This window comes from Teleopsis dalmanni, chromosome X (assembly GCF_002237135.1).
Source record: "Teleopsis dalmanni isolate 2A chromosome X, ASM223713v2, whole genome shotgun sequence".
In the NCBI taxonomy this organism is placed as follows: Eukaryota; Metazoa; Arthropoda; class Insecta; order Diptera; family Diopsidae; genus Teleopsis; species Teleopsis dalmanni.
In genome coordinates this window covers 54367911-54386610 of record NC_051848.1, presented here as the reverse complement: position 1 = coordinate 54386610, position 18700 = coordinate 54367911, and the positions used below count along the sequence as shown (strand labels likewise).

The window sequence follows — 18700 nt, the reverse complement described above, 5'->3', positions numbered from 1 at the left end:
AATGAGTGCAACATTAATGCTAATAAAATGAGAGAGCATCGGAAAAAAGTGTCACTTCACTTGGAAAATAAGTATAAATTTACTTAATTGCTCTTTTACGTCAAAGATTGCAGATATATTAAATAAATTCTAATAAATTTTTTATGTTTGCCTGGGCGATTTAGATAAAAAACCAATAAATATATAAATTGATGTAAACATGAATATACAATATGTTTACAAAATATGTAAATTTAAATATGGGCTTGTCTCTTATGCGATTAGAAGCACGTAAAATATGTGTCCTCTTTGTATGCGACAAATTGAAAGATATTCATTCTCATTTCATTAATTAAAAATCAAGCAGAATCTATTAAGTAAAATAGTCAAATAGGTTTTATATCATTTTTAACAATTTCATCTACAAAAAAAAAAAATAAAACTCTTTTATCTAAACTACTTCCCCCTCATTCACATTCTTCAGATACTAAAATACTAATCATGCGATGTGATTAAAAGAAATTATAAAACAGTTTTTGCGACAACAACTAGTTTTATATAATTATCATCTCATTCCCCGTGGGTTAGAATACTAAAATTATTATATATCGAAGCCATATATATATCTGTTATATATCGATGTTTAAATAATGTTAGATATAATTCATATGCGTCCATGATTTTAGTATTTCATGTTTTTTTTTAATTTCTTGAACTTATTTACAATATCCTAAGGCAAGCCATTATGAAACGGATATTTAAAAATAAACTCCAATCAAGCCTTATAATACATATTTGAACTTTAAGCAATACCTATGAATATATAATTTTTTAACGTTGGGAGGAAATCTGTTACCGCTGTTATCTCTAGGTCTGTTTGACTTTGTTAACAGTAAATTATCTTAAAAAGTTATCTTAAAGCTACCAAGTTATTTGGACGCAATTTTTTCATGCTTGAAAGTTATAATAATTCTATAGCAAGGGAGTTCGGTTACTCCTAGATCTGTTTGTTTTTCTTGACCTTAAATTAATTTAAAAAGTTATCTCGAAGCCACTTAGTTATTTGGTCGAAACTTTTTTAGGTTTGAAAGTTGTGATAATTCCATAGCGAGGAAGTTCGGCTCGGACTAAAGAAAATGCATATGATGTGTTACATCGCTTTACTTGTAATTTTACTAAGGCCAGAAAATTTTATTTTAAAAAAAAGCAATTTTAAAAAAGAGAAAAACAAATAAGCCTGAGGGAGCCCTGGACGCAGGCTAACGAAGAAAAACAAAATTTTTTAATAAAAAACCAACATAGGGGCCTTATCCTGAAAAATTCCCGACAAAGTTCAGGATAGAAAGGGATTGGGGGAGATTGTTTTAGTCCAAGCAAATCGAGCATTCCACTGTTGTGATGACATAGTGACGATACGTTAGACATTTTTAAATCTTTTCTCCGCTAAAACACAAAAAATTCTATTAGGGCCATATTAATAGCACGCTGAAGTTTCTTATCAGGTACACATCAACGATCGTTTGTTATGATACGAAGATCTAGTAACTGAAAACGTTGAAATTTCACAATATCTGGCTTGGCAGCTAAGTTCCATAATTGACTAATAAAAAACCACATGGATTTTAGATTTGTTTTATAAACAAGAACTGTTATTGCAAAGAGAGAGTTAAGAATGTCTGCCTAATAATCAGCGCTTTTCTATTGGTAGATATATTTTCCATATTATTAATTTATCTCATTTTATGTCAAGGTACTAAGCGCTGTCATCTAAGGACAGCTGTTTTTTGTTTAACAGGACATGTTGGTTGGTTCGTTGATTGCAGTGGTAGGCCATCAGATAACTTCCATGTACCTCAATAAGCAATGTTTCACCGTTTTGCTGCCACATTCCTCGCGAGATAAACTAAAATAAAAGAGTAGGGACTAAAACCATTCCATCGAAGATAAATAATATAACAGTTCTCTCGTGCTAACCGATGAACAATCTGATAAACTGTCAAAGAAGTATTGTCCTAAAAACCTATTTCTTCTAGAGGCCAAATCCGAGCATTCACAAAGTATTATGGTTTCCTGTTCACCAATGGCCAGAAAGAACTGCAGTAAGCCTTGCAGTGTTCATGTGGCGAACACGACAGATATACAACAAGGTAGCATAGTTCCTTCTTTTCTCATTCTGTTTTTCCTGATTTGTGAACTCAATACACTTATTTTACTGTGACTGCTATGACTTTCTCTAAAACTAAGGTAATGATTTTCTCGAAATCTTTGCTGACTAGCGGTGAAAGTCTTATTGGTCTCTATGATATTATATTCTTAGATGGTGTGTTGATAGTCTATTTTGTTGGGTTTGAATATTGGTATTTATTGTAAATGTAGGTAGGGAATTACCAATGACAGCTTAAATTAGAAATATGTTTTCAGTTGGTTTGACTAAATTCATTTGCATTCACAAATGTAAACTAGATCAGGTATTTAGTTTGTCGAAAAGCCAATAGGTTGATCGGTGATTAAAGATGACAAATTATCTTTTTGAATCGCTTTTAATAGTTCGCAGTTCCTGGATGTGATGTCTCGACACCCATAAAATGCGTTTGTTATTACATAGTAGTAATTACCAGCAAAAAAAATTGGCCCCAAACTGAAGTCATATTCTTTAAAATAGTAAGATAGTGTTTTCCACCAAGTTAGATTGGATTTCTGACTTTATATTTTGATATGGTTTTCAATTGAGAGGAACGTAATTTTTTGCAATATTTCTACCTTACAAAATGTTTCAATAATGAGGACAAGACCATTTATAACAGTACTTGTTATAAATCAAAAAAGTTTCTTTGTTTGGCCAAAACCGATATCTTCTATTCAAAATAGGTCTCTGTTAACTCTTCACAAGAATTATACAATATACACTAAATGAGAGTGATCGACGAGAGTGATGTGAGTACAAGCGTTTCATATGGTTTCTACGTCCACAAAATGTTTTCCTTAATCGGCAAATGTACTTTTCCGAAAATGAAAAATTCGCATGGCATCATAAAAATTTAATAAAGGATTGGATGAACTGATCCACTAATGTTATTATTAATAGATTGTTTTGCTATGAAATCTGATTCTCTTTGAAATTCACCTATTTTTTTAATGTCACAAGAGGGCAAAAGGTTCAAAAAGATCAAAAAGTATGTTTTCTTTATGAATTATATATATGTACACAATAACAAGAAAAGAAGAAGAAGACATAGAAAAAAAAGGCACAATACAATTATTAAAACAAGTTGGGAAATAAGTTCCCATTCAATTAAACAATAGTGCCTCTTACTTATATATATAGTTTTGTATTAATATAAAGCCTTACATATGCACAAAAGTGCTTTCTTTTAGTAATATAACTTTCATAATGAAACTATTTTTATAATAAGATATATGTTTAAATATCGTAATAATAATTTTTAATTTAACATATTTAGTTTTTAATTCTCTTCATATGTAAGAATTTCGGTTTAATAAGCGTAAAGTCCTTCATTTTATTAAATACCTATAAGCATAAGCTTGTTAGGTTGTGCTTCCCTAATGCTTTTGTTCACGACAAGATGATTACATAGTATTACTTGCTCTCTGGTATTTATTCCGGTTCTATAACCATCCACTCCTCTTTCATCATAGTAACATCAATCTTTCTTACTTGATACAATCCTCTTAATGCCTCTATGTCTATGGATTACCGTTAGTTGCTGAGATTATCCATATCTGCACCCATGATTTTTAAGATCTCAATTCCAGAATCTGGTTTTTCTCCATATTTCAAGAATGTTCAGCATTTCAATTTTACATAGTTTAAATATTAATTTTAATTTATGTAAAATAAATTATAATATGTAACTTTTTATTATCGTTAATTTATTAATTTTTAAAGGTTAATTTTTATTTTATTAGTTATTTTAATAATAAAACCATTTTAATTAAAACATCAATTAATAATTAGTGGAGTAACTTAATTTATTTTGTTCATTGTGAATAAATTATTTTAAATTAATTATAATAATGTGACAATAATTAATTACTTATATCCATGCCAATATCTAAAGCGAACTGATATGATGAAAATATTTTTGCTGGGCCTACGATATCAGTGGCCGTTTTTTAATTTTATTTTGTTACTAATAAAATGGTTTGTTGTTGTTATTTTTGTTTTCTTTTTTTTTGGTTTTTTTTTGTGTAATGCATCCCAGCACACAGGCAGAGTCAGGCAGAGTCAGACAGAGTTAAGCGACTGACTGTGACTGAAGTCGCAAATGACCATTCGACAAACTAACCGCTTCAATCTATAGCTTAAACACGTACGCGCAGATTAATATTATGGAATTATGGCTTTTGAAGATTAGCAAGTTCAATGGAGTCACCACAGCTGAAAATACACCAGATAAGTGAACACACAAATATCTTTGCAGCCGACTTATTGAATTGATTAAAACTATCAAATCGATTAAAATATTTCATATACGAGTATATGCTCACATTAGGTTCCAAATAAAATTGAATAACTACAAAGCTAACAAACAAAATTTTCAAGTATTATTAAAAAAAAAAAATAAAACTATTTAAACATTAACCAAAAATATTTAAACACAATTTTGATAACATTATTTTTTTTTGCATAAACTTTTTGAATTAATCTCAAAAAAGGTGGGAGAAAGCAGTACATTACTTGTAACAGATGACGGGTGACTTTTCTTTATCATAAGCTGACACTTCTGCCGATATGGTGGTGCTCTTGTTCTCTCCAGTAACGCCATTGGTCTCAATGGTTGTTGTGAGAATCGGTAGATTCTGCAAGTTCGGTAAATTCTTCTGCAATTGATTGGAAGAATCAAGTCGACTGCATAAAGATGTGTGCCGATTATTCACCGACTAGAAAGAGTAATGTTTACGTATATATTAAGAGAACAGTAAAATATCATATATATATATGTATATTAAAAACAAATACTTATTAATGTAATTAAATAAATTATTATAATCTTATTAAAATTAAAAAATATGAACATAATATCATCATGTTCATATATATAGTACACATGAACCGTCTATTTAAAGTTACACCTACTCTACAATATTGAAAAAGTATCCTACTACGAAAGATTTGATTTTAGCTGTGTTCGGGAATTAAACTACTAGACCGTATACATATATATAGTTCCGCGCAAATTAGATATATATAGTATGTGGGAATGTTTCGGTATATGTAATTAATGCATAGTGCATGGTATCGAAAAGCAAATACTTTTAGATTTTTATATAACACAAGCAACTACTGATATATAATAGTTATATATATAGTTATAGTTATCTAACTATTAACCATTAGTTACGTAAGCCTTTAGCAATTTTAATACCAATAAACGAGGTTTCTAAACAAAGCTTGCCGTTAAAATGCGCTTCATTTTTATTGTCCCTCCTTTGTTTAGTACCGGACAGATAAATTCAACTGTTGAGAAATATTTATTTTGCATTCTTTGAGTAACATGTATAAAAATATAGAGATTGTGTTATATCTATAGCACATCAATCTGATAATGTCAGAACAAGATCAGCACATAAGCAGAAATTTTGTGAGTTTCAGACAATTCCGGACTTAATGTTTTTAAGACAAGTTTTTGTGTAGAGATTAGCTTGTTATATCTTAATTTCATTATTATAATATTTATTCACAAAATTTTGAAATTATAGGTTAGCTTAAGTTAGGTTATGCTGGTAGACCAAAAAGGTTACGCGTAGATCATTATGATCCATTGCGATACCAGATCAGAGTCTGAATTTTTAGCGATAGTGTGCATCACTTAGAATGCGCGTATTATTATCGATCAGGGATTTTATTAGTATTTGAATAGAAACCTTAGATATATACTCCAGTTATGTAAAACTGACAGCCCCTAAGTATTTTTGTCGAGTTCACGAATGAGCCATGCAGTTATTTAGCAGATGCTCCAGTGTTTTCTTTGCATCCGGCTGATTGCATTTCCCACAAGCATCTCTGTGAATAAGGTTTAGTTTGTGCGTATGTAATGCAGCTTTTGATTAAATTTTTAAGTACTTAATAAATTTTGTACTAAATACCGAATATGACATTGTATTACATTCGTCTAACATAATAAAGTTTATGATCTAATATCTGGATTATGTAGATTTCAGTTTATAAGCTTTCCTCAGCTTAGGGAAGAATTGAGAAAAGGAAATTAGGGAAAAGCTTCAACTATTTCGAATTATGGAAGTTTAACTGTATATATATATATATGCAAAATCTATACGATTTAAGTACCTGTACACTCTATATTATATTCTAGTTACTATTATATATTGTTTTAATGTAACTCACATTTTTTTTTTTACTTTAAATAAATAAATAATAAAAATATATAATATAATTTAATATAGCTTTATTGATTTTTTTATGAAAAAAATTTAGACTTACCGCATTATTGTTGTTGTTATTCCGACTACGTATATTGAAAACACCATAAACAATCGGATTCATGCATGAATTGGTTGAAGCGAAAATAAATAAACTTTTCGGTACTAATGGATTAATATTTTCCACCGAAGACTTATCAATCCAATACCACATGCAAATAATATAATACGGTGTCCAGCATATGATGAACACCAGTACAATAATAATGGTCATTTTAAGGGTCCGCTTTTTAGCACGACCGAGAACATCATCATTAGATCGTCTAAAACGTTCTGAAACACAATTTTAAAAAATTAATTTAACAAAATAAAATATTCCAATTACATACATACATAAAAACATACATAAATTTAAATAAATAAAACATTACTAAATTATAAATAATATATAAGACTCCGCTTTATATATGTATATTCATAGATAGGAATTTTAATAGGGTTTTAATATTCAAATATAATTAAATTTATATGATTCTTCAAACAGGGAACTCTATCAATATATAGTATGTGCCCTAATAAATATTTAATCAATTAAGAATATTATTATAGTAACAACCAGTAAAAATTAAAAAACAAAAGTAGTTTATTATTTATTATTTCAGGTCACTGTCTAGTCGCATCACATGCCCGCAAACTAAACCTAATTCAGAACGATGCTTGTAGGAAATGCAACGAGGAAACTCTAGAGCATTTGCTGTGTAATTGCCCGGCCCTCTCGAGAACTCGACAAAAATACTTGGGAGCTTTCAGTTTTGCAGGACTGTAGCACATACCTGAGGTTTCTGTTGAAATCCTAATAAAATTCGCTAATGAAACGCGCATTCTAAGTGCTGCACACAATCACTAAAATAAGACTCTGATATGGTGTCGCAACGGACCTTAATGGTCTACGCGTGGCCTTTTTGGTCTGCCAGCATAATCTAATCTAATCTAATTATTTAATAATGAAATAAATAATAAATTTAAAAACAATTAAAAACAAGACTAAGAATTTCATGGGAATACAAACTTCCATAACAAAACCTTTTTATTAAAGAACAAACACTGACTGAACAATTGATAAAATATCTACCGAATACAGAGCAGAATATTAGTAGTAAATTTCTTATTTCTGATTGGGTCAAGAAGTTTTCACTGTCAGTGAGTAGATCATCCAAATGATATTACAGGTTTTTAATATTCAAAATATTTTTTCGCCTTTATGAAATCATAACTCACTACATTCGTATAAGAAACTATATAAAAGCGTTGCACGTGTTTATGGTGTTATCTTTCATGTCGGTACTGTAGTATCTGCATTAGAATCATCTTATCTTATCAAAATAAGATGGAGTCCTATCTCATTTGATTTTGTTATGAAATATATATTGAAAATTGATGTCGATCTTAAGATGTTCAAATAAAAAATTTTTAAAATATTGTATATATTTCATAAAAAATATATTTTATAGCGATTTATCCGATGCATGACTCTTTGATATTCCAATTCGACTTCTTTTAATTCTTAAATATGCAGATATACTCAGAAATACGCACTGTGAAATTTCCTAAACCCAGACTATATATGCGATTAATCTCTCATCAAGGATTTACAAAACAGATTTAATCTATGTGTAAAAATGGACATATAAGTTGATTATTATCTTTTTAAGCGCCTTGAACATTTCGAATTTCGGGTAACATATGCAGGTAGTTCCTATTTTTGCTTTGTTCAGAGAATTGCGAAACAATTTTTACCGCACCACTGTCATGCATTTAAGTCAATTTTACCTTATATAGTCATTCTAAGTAGTCCATAACTTATTGGATGTCTTTAAATAAGACCAAAGTATTCTAGTTTCAATTTTCATCAGTTTCAATTTTTTTATGGTAGTATTTCGGTCTAATTATTGAAATGTTTTTTTTTTGTTTTTTTTTTTTAAATACTTATATATTTATTTATTATATCTTTTCTTACAATAAGACTAACAACAAGTTTTAAAATATTACAACTAATTAGATAATATTACAATTTTTTATTTTAACTATACATTGTATAATATAAAATAAAATAAGTAAACCTTATATCACGGACGTCACTTAATTCAATTGGTTAAATTTCATTGGAGTGAATATATGGAGATTTACTAAGTAAGCAATTAAACTTTATCAGATTACAAAATAGAAGAGTGGGGTTTTTACCTGAACCTATTGAATTTTAATTTATAGTTGGACGATCAGCTCTTTTTAGGAGGCAAGTAGTGAATAGAAATGCGAGATCCTATCTAGCCTTTTATTGTATTTTTTTCCTTATATTGTCAAAACCAGTTTTAACTAAGGGAATTTGTAGATCTCGATGGATACTTTCATTTTTATATACCATGGGGCACTAGTGATTGTGGTCAGTATTTTTAACTGAGCTCTTTGGATAATATCAATATTTGAAGCATTAGCATTATCAAATAGCTGGATACCATAAATTCATATTGGTTTTATGATGCTGGTATACAAAAGTACTTTACACTCTAGGCAAAGGAAAGATCTATTATTAATAAGCCAGTGCAACTAAGAGGCTTGGCACTTCTTTTTTTTTTTTTTAGCTTCAATATGCTTGCGCCAAGTTGCGTTATTTGCTTGTGGTATGGGAATGTTTTTTAGTAAAATTGTTGGATATATACTCCGATTTAAGGAAAAAATGACGTATCTACATTTCAGCTCATTAATTTTAGTTCGCCATTTTGACTTTGAGATTGAAGTGGGTTTGAAGCTAAGACAACGTTTTTGTTTCGGCATAAAATTGCTGTATCATCGGCAAACGTTATGGTGACAACTAAATTACTTATTGGGATATCAGAAATATGAAGTACATACAAGATAGGGCCAAGAACACTCCCTGTGAAATGAGAACTTCTATTAGGAAGTTAGTAGAAGTAAATGAATTGCATTTGAATATAAAACTTCTGCTCTGTAGATACTATTTTAAAACTGAGTGGACATTAGCACGTAATAGATAGCGTATCTTTTATATAAACTTATTGGCTTGTATGAAGAGGCAAGCATGGGGTCTTTAACTGACTTATAAATTATAATAATCATGGATGTTTTGCACTCTGTTGGATAAAAGTCAAATTTAATGATGGTGTTAAAAAGTTTTATAATAAAATTTATGGCCAAAAGAAGTATTTTTTTTATCATGAGGTGAGATGTTATCATAACTCGGAGGTGCCTTTTTGCAATCTTACGTGGGGATTATTTGAACAAGATCATTGGCCGTAATATTCATGTCAATAGATGGTACATATTGATGCTGAATTGGAAAGTTATAATGTCCTGATGAATGTTTTTAGCCATTTGGACATAGATTTTGAATATAGTTATATCGTCTGAGTTTGGTTTCTCTGCTTAATAAAATTTTAAGTCACCTTTGGGCATTCTTGAATTCGGTTTTCTTTGAAGGGGACCTACATTTTTGCTAATTGCTTAACCTACGTTTTTGTAAAGCTTAACTCTCTATGTCACTATTTGTAAGTACTTTATTGAGTGTGTAAATTTTATTGTCTTAAGAGATGGAGTTTTCTGCTGCTAAAATCAAAATTAAGTTTAAAACCGAGATTGCGTCCTCCATATCAGAATTACACTATATCTTGTAATTTGTGTGTATGTGTGAACTAATGAACTTTTTATATTTTAGCCAGTTTGTTCTAGGACTTGTAGGGCTATACGAGCAGTCATATAACTGAGGACCACCAAGTAAACAAAATATAACTGGAGAATGGTCAGAAAACAAATCGCAGCTTGTGTATGTTAAGATGTGTATTAGGTTACTTACGTATTATATGTTACTGTTATCTACAAGCTAATATATTGACTGCCCCAGAGAAATTACGTCTAGTTCATTTTTTCTGTTTAGAATGGAATTGTAAGGCTTTTTACCTTTTACATTATGTACTGATATTATATATTGTATTTGATTGATGCAGCTAATTCTTTACCAACAGCGAAAACGTATTTCGGGTTTATTAATAAAACCTTTTCAAAGTTGAGCAAGCGTTGACGAAAACTTTTAAAAACTAAATTAAAAACGACCTTAACGATCGACCTCTCTGGGAGAGTAGAATCGAAGCAGTAAAAGCAATATTATTGCAATTTAATGATGTTTTTGAATGAGTGAATGACTTGAAAAATAAAACATGTCATTCAGAACCTCTAAGTGATTGCAAAGCAGTTCTGAATGAAAAGCTAACTTTCAAGTTCATTATTTCAATACACGTGTGGTACGAACTTTTATTACGAGTGAACAATATCAATTACCTATAGCGATCGATTGAAGTAAACTTGAAGATCGCTACGCTCATTTTGTACCTAGGTAAAAGACTATCGTAATACTAGATTTAAAAAACGCCCAATTGATTGCAAAAAAAAATAGTTACAAAAATGCACCTAAATTTAAAGAAAAAAGAACAGCAAGTGAAACGTTTGTTCAGTCACGAACATATTGATGAACCCTTACAATCCGTTGAAATATAGTATTCAGTTAATTTTTTTACTACAATGATAGATGTTATCCTAATTGAAATCGACTGTCGATTCAAAGTTGTTAATGGCTATTTTAAACAATTTGGTTTCATATATGACATTAATCATATGAAGAGTATACCAAACGAAGACTTCCTCAAGCATTGTAATACTTTAGGTAGAATTCTTCGGGAAGGTAAAAACAGCGACATTCATCCTTTTGAAGTGTATGAGAAACTGCAGCTTTTAAAATCGCTCACTAGACTCAATCAACAATAAAAACCAAGTTATTCGGTATATTAAAGAATTTAATTAAGAAGAAGTATATCTGAATGTTCATATAGCAACCAGAATCATGCTCACAGTTCCAGACAGTACAACTTCTGCTAAAAGAAGCTTCTTAAAGTTAAAATTGATTAAGGTCTACTTGAGAAGTATGATGAGCCAAGCCTGACTATCTGCATTGATAATTCTATCAATTAAAGCGAAAATAGCAGCTGGTGCAAATTATGATATATGTAATATAAAAAAAATTCTGTGAAGCTAGGGGTAGGAAAATTTGGGTTTATTTTTATTTAATTACCAACACATAATTTCATACATGCTTCGTTAATTAATAAATGCAAATTATTTACTTTCATAACTCGGTAATGAAAGGTGCTTGCTAATTCAGATGTCGTAGATGTTCAGAGTTGGTCTAGCTCCGTCACTTTATATATTTCATTAACATATGTATGGTTACAAAAAGTTAAATAATACCAACCTATCTTTACTTAACTTAAAAGCCATTTTGCAGAAACAGTCATGGCTTTTTGCAAAAACGAGAGATAAGATTGTGTGTCTCATAATTAGTCAGATATAAAAACAAACTTAAGAACGAAACTAGACATACTGCATAGGAGTTAAAAAAGAAAATTGCACCATTTTCAAATCTGGTTGCATATGGAAAAGTTATGGGACTAAAATGGAGAACCTGGCACTTGTGCTCCAACAATTATACATATACGGACTTATAAAACCATAGAATATTTCCAAAGACCACTGATAATGATTTTAGTAACTGTTTAGAGAACTTTGTGGTCCCCCAAGAAAATTCAATTAATTAAAAAAAAAGTTTTGTGCTCGCAATTCTCTACAATTCGAAAGTCCTTCTACTAACATTCGAGTAATAGAATTCTAGTAAAATTAATTTTCTGTGTCTTTTCTGATTTCTCAATCAACACTATTAAAATTTTTGTAAACAAATTATTTTTCTTTCAATAAGACTTTCAATAACTTTTTCCCTTGGCTCTTATGGTAAAAATATGATTTAAAAAAAACATATAAAAAATAAAAATAACACCACACCTCCACTCACCAACTCCTTTAACAACACGTTTGCTCTTCTGGTATATTTCCAAGTAGATTGCTCCATAACAAAAAATGAAAGTTGTTAGTGGAAAAGCATACATGGCAAACATATTGGAAATATTGTACGACAACTTGTCGAAATCATTTGGAAAAGAATGAAAGTCGACGCATTGAAAGTAACCCTTCACGTGAGGATGCTCTTCCAGATGAAATATATATGCCTAGTATAGGAATAAAATAATATAAAAGAAATAAAAATTTAAATACAAATTGTACATAATAATAAAATATTTATGAAATGTAAACTATAACACAAACCTGCGGCAAACTGCAGAATAATGAACAAATCCAAGCAATCAATAGCATAATCCGTCCCCGGTTGGTTGATAGTTTGAGTGGCTTTAGTATCGCAAAATATCTATAAAATTTAAATCAAATGAGATACAAAATAAAGCACAAATATTTAAGCATAAAATGTGTGTGTAATGTCCAAGTGAATGAATGTATAGAGATGTAAAATTTATCAGATCGTGTTGTGCAAATTTATTATTTGTCTTACCTATCAATTGATATGCAAGCCATCACGAAACTGGATAAATACAATCCAAACACTCTGAAAACACTCATAAGGCGGCACACAAAGTCCGTCGATTTCCATTGTACGGTGTAGGCCCACGCTATTTCCAGCGGCATCAAAAGCAAAGTCACTAATAAATCGGCAATGGCCAAATGCATTAACATTATGTCAATACGGGAGGGACCGCGCAAACCACGTCGCCTCTTTGTCAGCAAATACAGCACAGTTGAGTTGCCAATTGTCGAGATCAAAAATAATATGCTTCACAAGCCAGAGGTGCAAGGAGAATAGGGAAAATAAAAGTATTAACTAAAAATTGTGCACCAGAAACGGATAAATAAGTCATAAAAATGAGTGCATATGAAATTTTGCAACTACTCTGAGGTGATTCGTTGCGGTTTTAATGGAACATTTTGGCATAATTGCTATTGCACTATATACCATACTACGAGTACGATATATACTGGCTTTTATAATTTTTGTACCCTAAGGTCAGTTAGTTTATTGCAAATATGCTTTTTGGTTAATTTTTTTTCCAATATTTACATAATAAGTAAAAACACTAGCCAAATAGTAAAGTAATAAAATAGAATCCCACACCTACGTCTTCTTTCAAAACAATCTTTATCACAGGTTGAGCTGGTAGGGAAAAATATGCGATGGTTTTAACAAAATATGTTTTTTTAAACAATTTTATTGATCCTGTTTTTGCCACCTTTAATTATTATTCGTTTAAAAAATTTTTCTTTTAATTCCGATAATTTTTTTACGGAAATCTGACGCAGGGGCTTTGCGAAATTTCCTATTGACCATATAATAGCAGTATGAGATCAAAGCTACATTTCCATTAAATATAAATTGAATGAATTTTCCATAAAGGACAAAAGACTCACCATAATTAAATTTTTATACATATGGACATTACCTTATCAATAATTGTTATTAATTAAATGAGAAATATTACACACCGAAACTCAGGATGTCCTTTCTGCTAATTTCAGTTCTTACAGCTGGCTATTAGAATATATTTATTTTGCTCTAACTAAATAAATTGGCTTATTAAATACTTGGTATAACACTTTTTAATAGATAGATATTCGAAACGATTAGAAGCTGCTTTTAATGACTGTCATGAATTAGACTATGACTCAGACTATGACTCAGACAAAAGAAAAGAAAATGCGACCTGCATTTGCTCTTAAAAAACCTGCGATCTCCTTTTTTTAACATTACGTGCCAGAATGTAGCCACCCACTTTAGGATCCACCATGCTCAAATGTTTATTGGATGCCATCAGTGTAGACACTGAAAGCATTATTTATTATATTAAGGCGATATAGTAGTATCCCAGTCCAAAATATGGTAAAAATATCACTTTTTAAGAACTGCAAAAGGCGCGTTACTGATGTTAACTACCAATGTTATATGCTCCAAAATCAATACAATTTAAAAAAAAAGAACATAGCGGTGATAAAAACGCCCGATCAGTTAATAATTAAAATAACTGATTAATATAATTATTAATATAATATAAAATTTGGGGCAATCATATTCGTATTTAACTTTGCATAACAGTCAGTTGTCTCAATATCTAAGGTTTAGTATTATTATTATTACGAGATCTATGACGTTGAACTCAGTTCAATATTTCAATACTTCAATATTTCAAAACTAAAAGAATTTTAATAATAGACACATTTTATACTATCAATATCTAATTTGAACAATAGGAACATATAATTATTTAAAGATCGCAAATCTCATAAAAATAAGAGAGCTTCACCCAAAGTCCTTGAAGATAGTCTTAAAAAAGAGTTTTTTAAAGGAGTTATTTAAACGAAATGTAGAAAAATACATATATGTTATATGGGTTATTCCGAACTAATCGTTGTCGTTTTATACAGAGTCATACTACCATATATTCTGGCAACAATATATTGAACGGACAACATTCAGGGTTATAAATTCATAACCTTTATGTTGAAGTATCTATAATTTTGCTACAAACTTTTTTTTCATTGACCATATACACCAGAATTTTTTTTTAAGATTATTTTTTATTTCCAAATATGATAAGCTTATTGAAAGGATAGAAATTTACAATTATTCAGCTAATTAGCTACACAACGGCAGACCGTTTTAAAATAGCAGAATGAACATATCTAGGTTGAGGAAAAAATTTTAATTAAATCAAGAAATGTACTTTACTCTTCATCATTATTGATCCTATGATTCGTATTGTAACCAGATATCCTGTTAACAATTTTTTTATCTTCTTTGTCTCTTGCAATATAGTTCATTTTTAGTCTTCCAATTTTTCAGATTAATACCGGTTCACAATTTCTTTGTAGAATTGTCTTATTGCAATATTTAGACATGGAATCCGTCTTCCAATTGCTGAAGTTTAACAACAATATACTAAATATAGAACCTTTGACCTATTATACTCGTTCATCATTATGCCTTTATCTTAAAGATATGAGTAACATAATTTCCTTTTAGAGATTCTAGAATTAATTTTAACATTTTCTGTCGAAAAACATCTGTCTTGTTTTCATTAGATCTTTCTGCTGTATATTTATTTTGTTGTATTTTTCTAAAAATTCTTTAAGCTACCCTCGTATATTAGCATAAAATTTATTTCTTGTAATAATTAATTAAATTTATTATTAAATTTGTATTTTACCTATATAGTTCTCATTGTTGGACTAAATAAATGAAATTTCTTTTAAAAACTGATTATGGAAGAGTGAATCCTGCAGAATATGAATAATTAAATTTCAATCTAGAGCTCTATTGTGCCGATTTTATATTTTACTTAGAGTATTCTCCAAATCAAACTTTCTCTATAAACTATAGTACTAATCCAACTTAACAAAAAATTTTTTTTTCATCCGATATAAGATGACAACCTAATATAGATACCTTATTTTATGCACCAGTGCGAGGGAAACTGCTCGTGTGTATTTTGAGAACTACATGTTTCATTAGAGTGGGATCCATTAGAGTGATTATTTAACCAATAGTGCGTTGTCAAAATTTCTGTGATAGTTCTTAAATAATTTTAAGAAATAATTGTTCTTTAATAATTTTAAGAATTAGGTGTTCTTTAATAATTTTAAGAATTAAGTGTTCTTTAATAATTTTAAGCATTAAGTGTTTTTTAATAATTTTAAGAATTGAGTGTTCTTTAATAATTTTAAGAATTATTACGGTATGACATATTTGTAAGATATATTGAGTGTAATTGATAATAGTAAGATTGATATCTAAAGTAAGCAATACTTTTAACAATAAATATAACAAGTCGTTCAAATAATAATAATGCTTATAAAATGATTTCAAGTCTATTCAATATATTATATATTTATCTTACCTGTATACAGTTATAGACAATCTATGGCCATCATTAAAGATCATGTCTTTGGAATAGTGTGTTATTCCGTTGTCTTCATCTACATCCGACCAATCTTGCAGAATTCGATGGTCATAAACTTTTTCATTCACTTTTGTATGTGGCATCTTAAATATACTTATTTCTTTATTAGGCACACTGACAAAAAAATTAATTTATATATTCATATCCATTAATTGTAAGTTAAGTCCTCAAGTGCTATCTGCTGTAATCGTTTTGTTTTCACAATTTGACGCAATTTTTTTAAAGTGTATTAGTTGTGTTTGTTTAGAAAATATATTGCTAAATAAATAAATACAAAAAGTTGTGAATTTAAGATTATTTACAGTGTCTTTGATATACGGTTTTGCAGTTTAATTTATGTGGCACATAAAATTAAATTAAATAAAAATATTCACACTTTCACACCAGATATTCGACAAACACAACCGATCGAACACACATTAATTACAATGCCTTTGTTTACATTTGCTCATACATTTTTACTACAAGATCATTGGAAAATCGGAAAATCGGAAAATTTGAAAATCTTATATTAAATGAAAGTACTCTCATATACATGAAGCGTTTTTAAATGAATATTGGGGTAGGTTATTGGATTTGGACTAGTTGGGTATTTACAAAATATAAATACATATATACATATCGTATTATTATTTAAATGATAAATAGATCTTTGCTGCGTATGAGATGTTTCACGGCGATATATGAGACCTATTGTATTATCCCTAAAAATCTTAAGAGAAACCTAACCATCACCTCCTTGATAATTTTGGTAATAACTATATACTATATGTACAAATATATAGAAAATATTTTAATTATATTTAAAATCAAAAAAACCAAGTTTGTAAATTTTATTAGGTTAGGTTAGGTTATACCGGCCATTTAGGCTTAGTGGCCCATTGTATTACCGCATATAGGGAAACTTAGGGTTTAAAACCACCTAGAACCTGTGGCAAATCTTAGAATGCTCCTTAGTGGGAGTTCTTGTAATTGATCAATATTCTCAAGAAAGGAGACTCCTTAAGTGTTGAGTCGCCGCCGTGCATGAGCTGAGCAAAAACATAGTAGATGAGGTGCGCTTTCATTATCTTCCCCACAGCTGCGACAGGTATGATTGAAAGAAAGATTCAATCTTCTAACATAGTTCCCTAGTCTGCAGTGACCTGTAAATAAACCTACCATAAGACTGATATCTCTACGGGGCATCTCAATTAGAATATAAGATTGGATTTCTCTTTAGTGGAAAGTGGCCAGTTATCATTTGTATGATAACATCTTTTATTAAAAATTTCAGCATAGACATTTCGTTTCTAGATATGTAGCAGTCAAAAATAGCCCTAAATATAAATTGGAATGAACTCAAAGACTTTAAAGCAGCTTAACTGTATGTATATATTCCTGACTCTGAGTTTCGAATTTGGCAGGGTACTAGTTTAACTCTTGCTACTTGTAGTCTCAAAAAAATTATTAAGGAATGATTAAATACAAGAAATAATTCCAAGATCACTGATGATGGGTATTTGGCAATACTCGCAACAGCTGTATGTTCAGTCAAAAATACAATTAATTAAAATAATACGAAAAGAACTTTTAGTATTTTAGTTCAATACTCTTCAAAACCTCTCTACCTTAAATATATATTAAAAATTATAAATTAGATCCATGGATCAATATACAAGCAACAACAGTTTTGTTAAGTAGTAAAATAATTGCCTAACTATATTAGCTTTTAAATAACAATTCATATTTCTACTAAAGAATTATATTTGTTTACGTATAATATTCATTTTATCTCAAAAACTTGTGCAAAAATTATTAATAATACTTATATTCATATACTATAATATATATATCAATGCAAAACAATCTCTACTGGCCGCAGTGCATATTCAATACCGATCTATAGGAACGTACGAAAGAAATTCAAGTTACCACTGAAATCAAAAGAAGAAAATGAAAGTGGATTGCTCACACGCAAGTAACATTCTGCAACACAACAAAATATGCCCTACGTTGGAATCCACAAGGCAGCCGACGGCCTAGAGTCACACCTAGGACATGGTACAGAACCGTGGAACAGAAGCTGGAAGACGCATAGTGCTCCTAAAATCAAATTACGAAACAAACAGGAAGCATAGTAAGATTTAAAGAAATCGTCGAGGCCATATGCTCCACTAGGAAAGCGGTAACTAAATAAGAACTCGTAAAACAGTCTATATACATACGTCATATACCATATACTCATATGTATATATTGAAAGTTATTGAGTTATTGGAGTATCATCTCCAATTTGTCTGAAATTGTGCGTAGATGGAGACGTAGATATGGCCGTTTCCAAATATGTCTACAATGCTAACTAACAAAATCCCATGGATCAATATTTTATGAAAGCAGCTCAAAAGAAAAACATTTCAGC

General features: G+C 29.8%; 1 protein-coding gene across 1 annotated transcript; it reads right to left on the bottom strand.

Moving 5' to 3' along the window:
• Window positions 1-3969: 3969 nt before the first annotated feature.
• LOC119689797 (gonadotropin-releasing hormone receptor) lies at window positions 3970-16553 on the bottom strand. The gene is made up of 7 exons (XM_038104700.1): window positions 16239-16553; window positions 12845-13123; window positions 12604-12703; window positions 12293-12506; window positions 6443-6714; window positions 4679-4881; window positions 3970-4378 (listed from the first exon to the last, which is right to left on the bottom strand). The coding sequence occupies exons 1-7, from the start codon at window positions 16382-16384 to the stop codon at window positions 4336-4338; spliced, it is 1257 nt and encodes a 418-aa protein (XP_037960628.1). The 5' UTR covers window positions 16385-16553; the 3' UTR covers window positions 3970-4335.
• Window positions 16554-18700: the final 2147 nt, after the last annotated feature.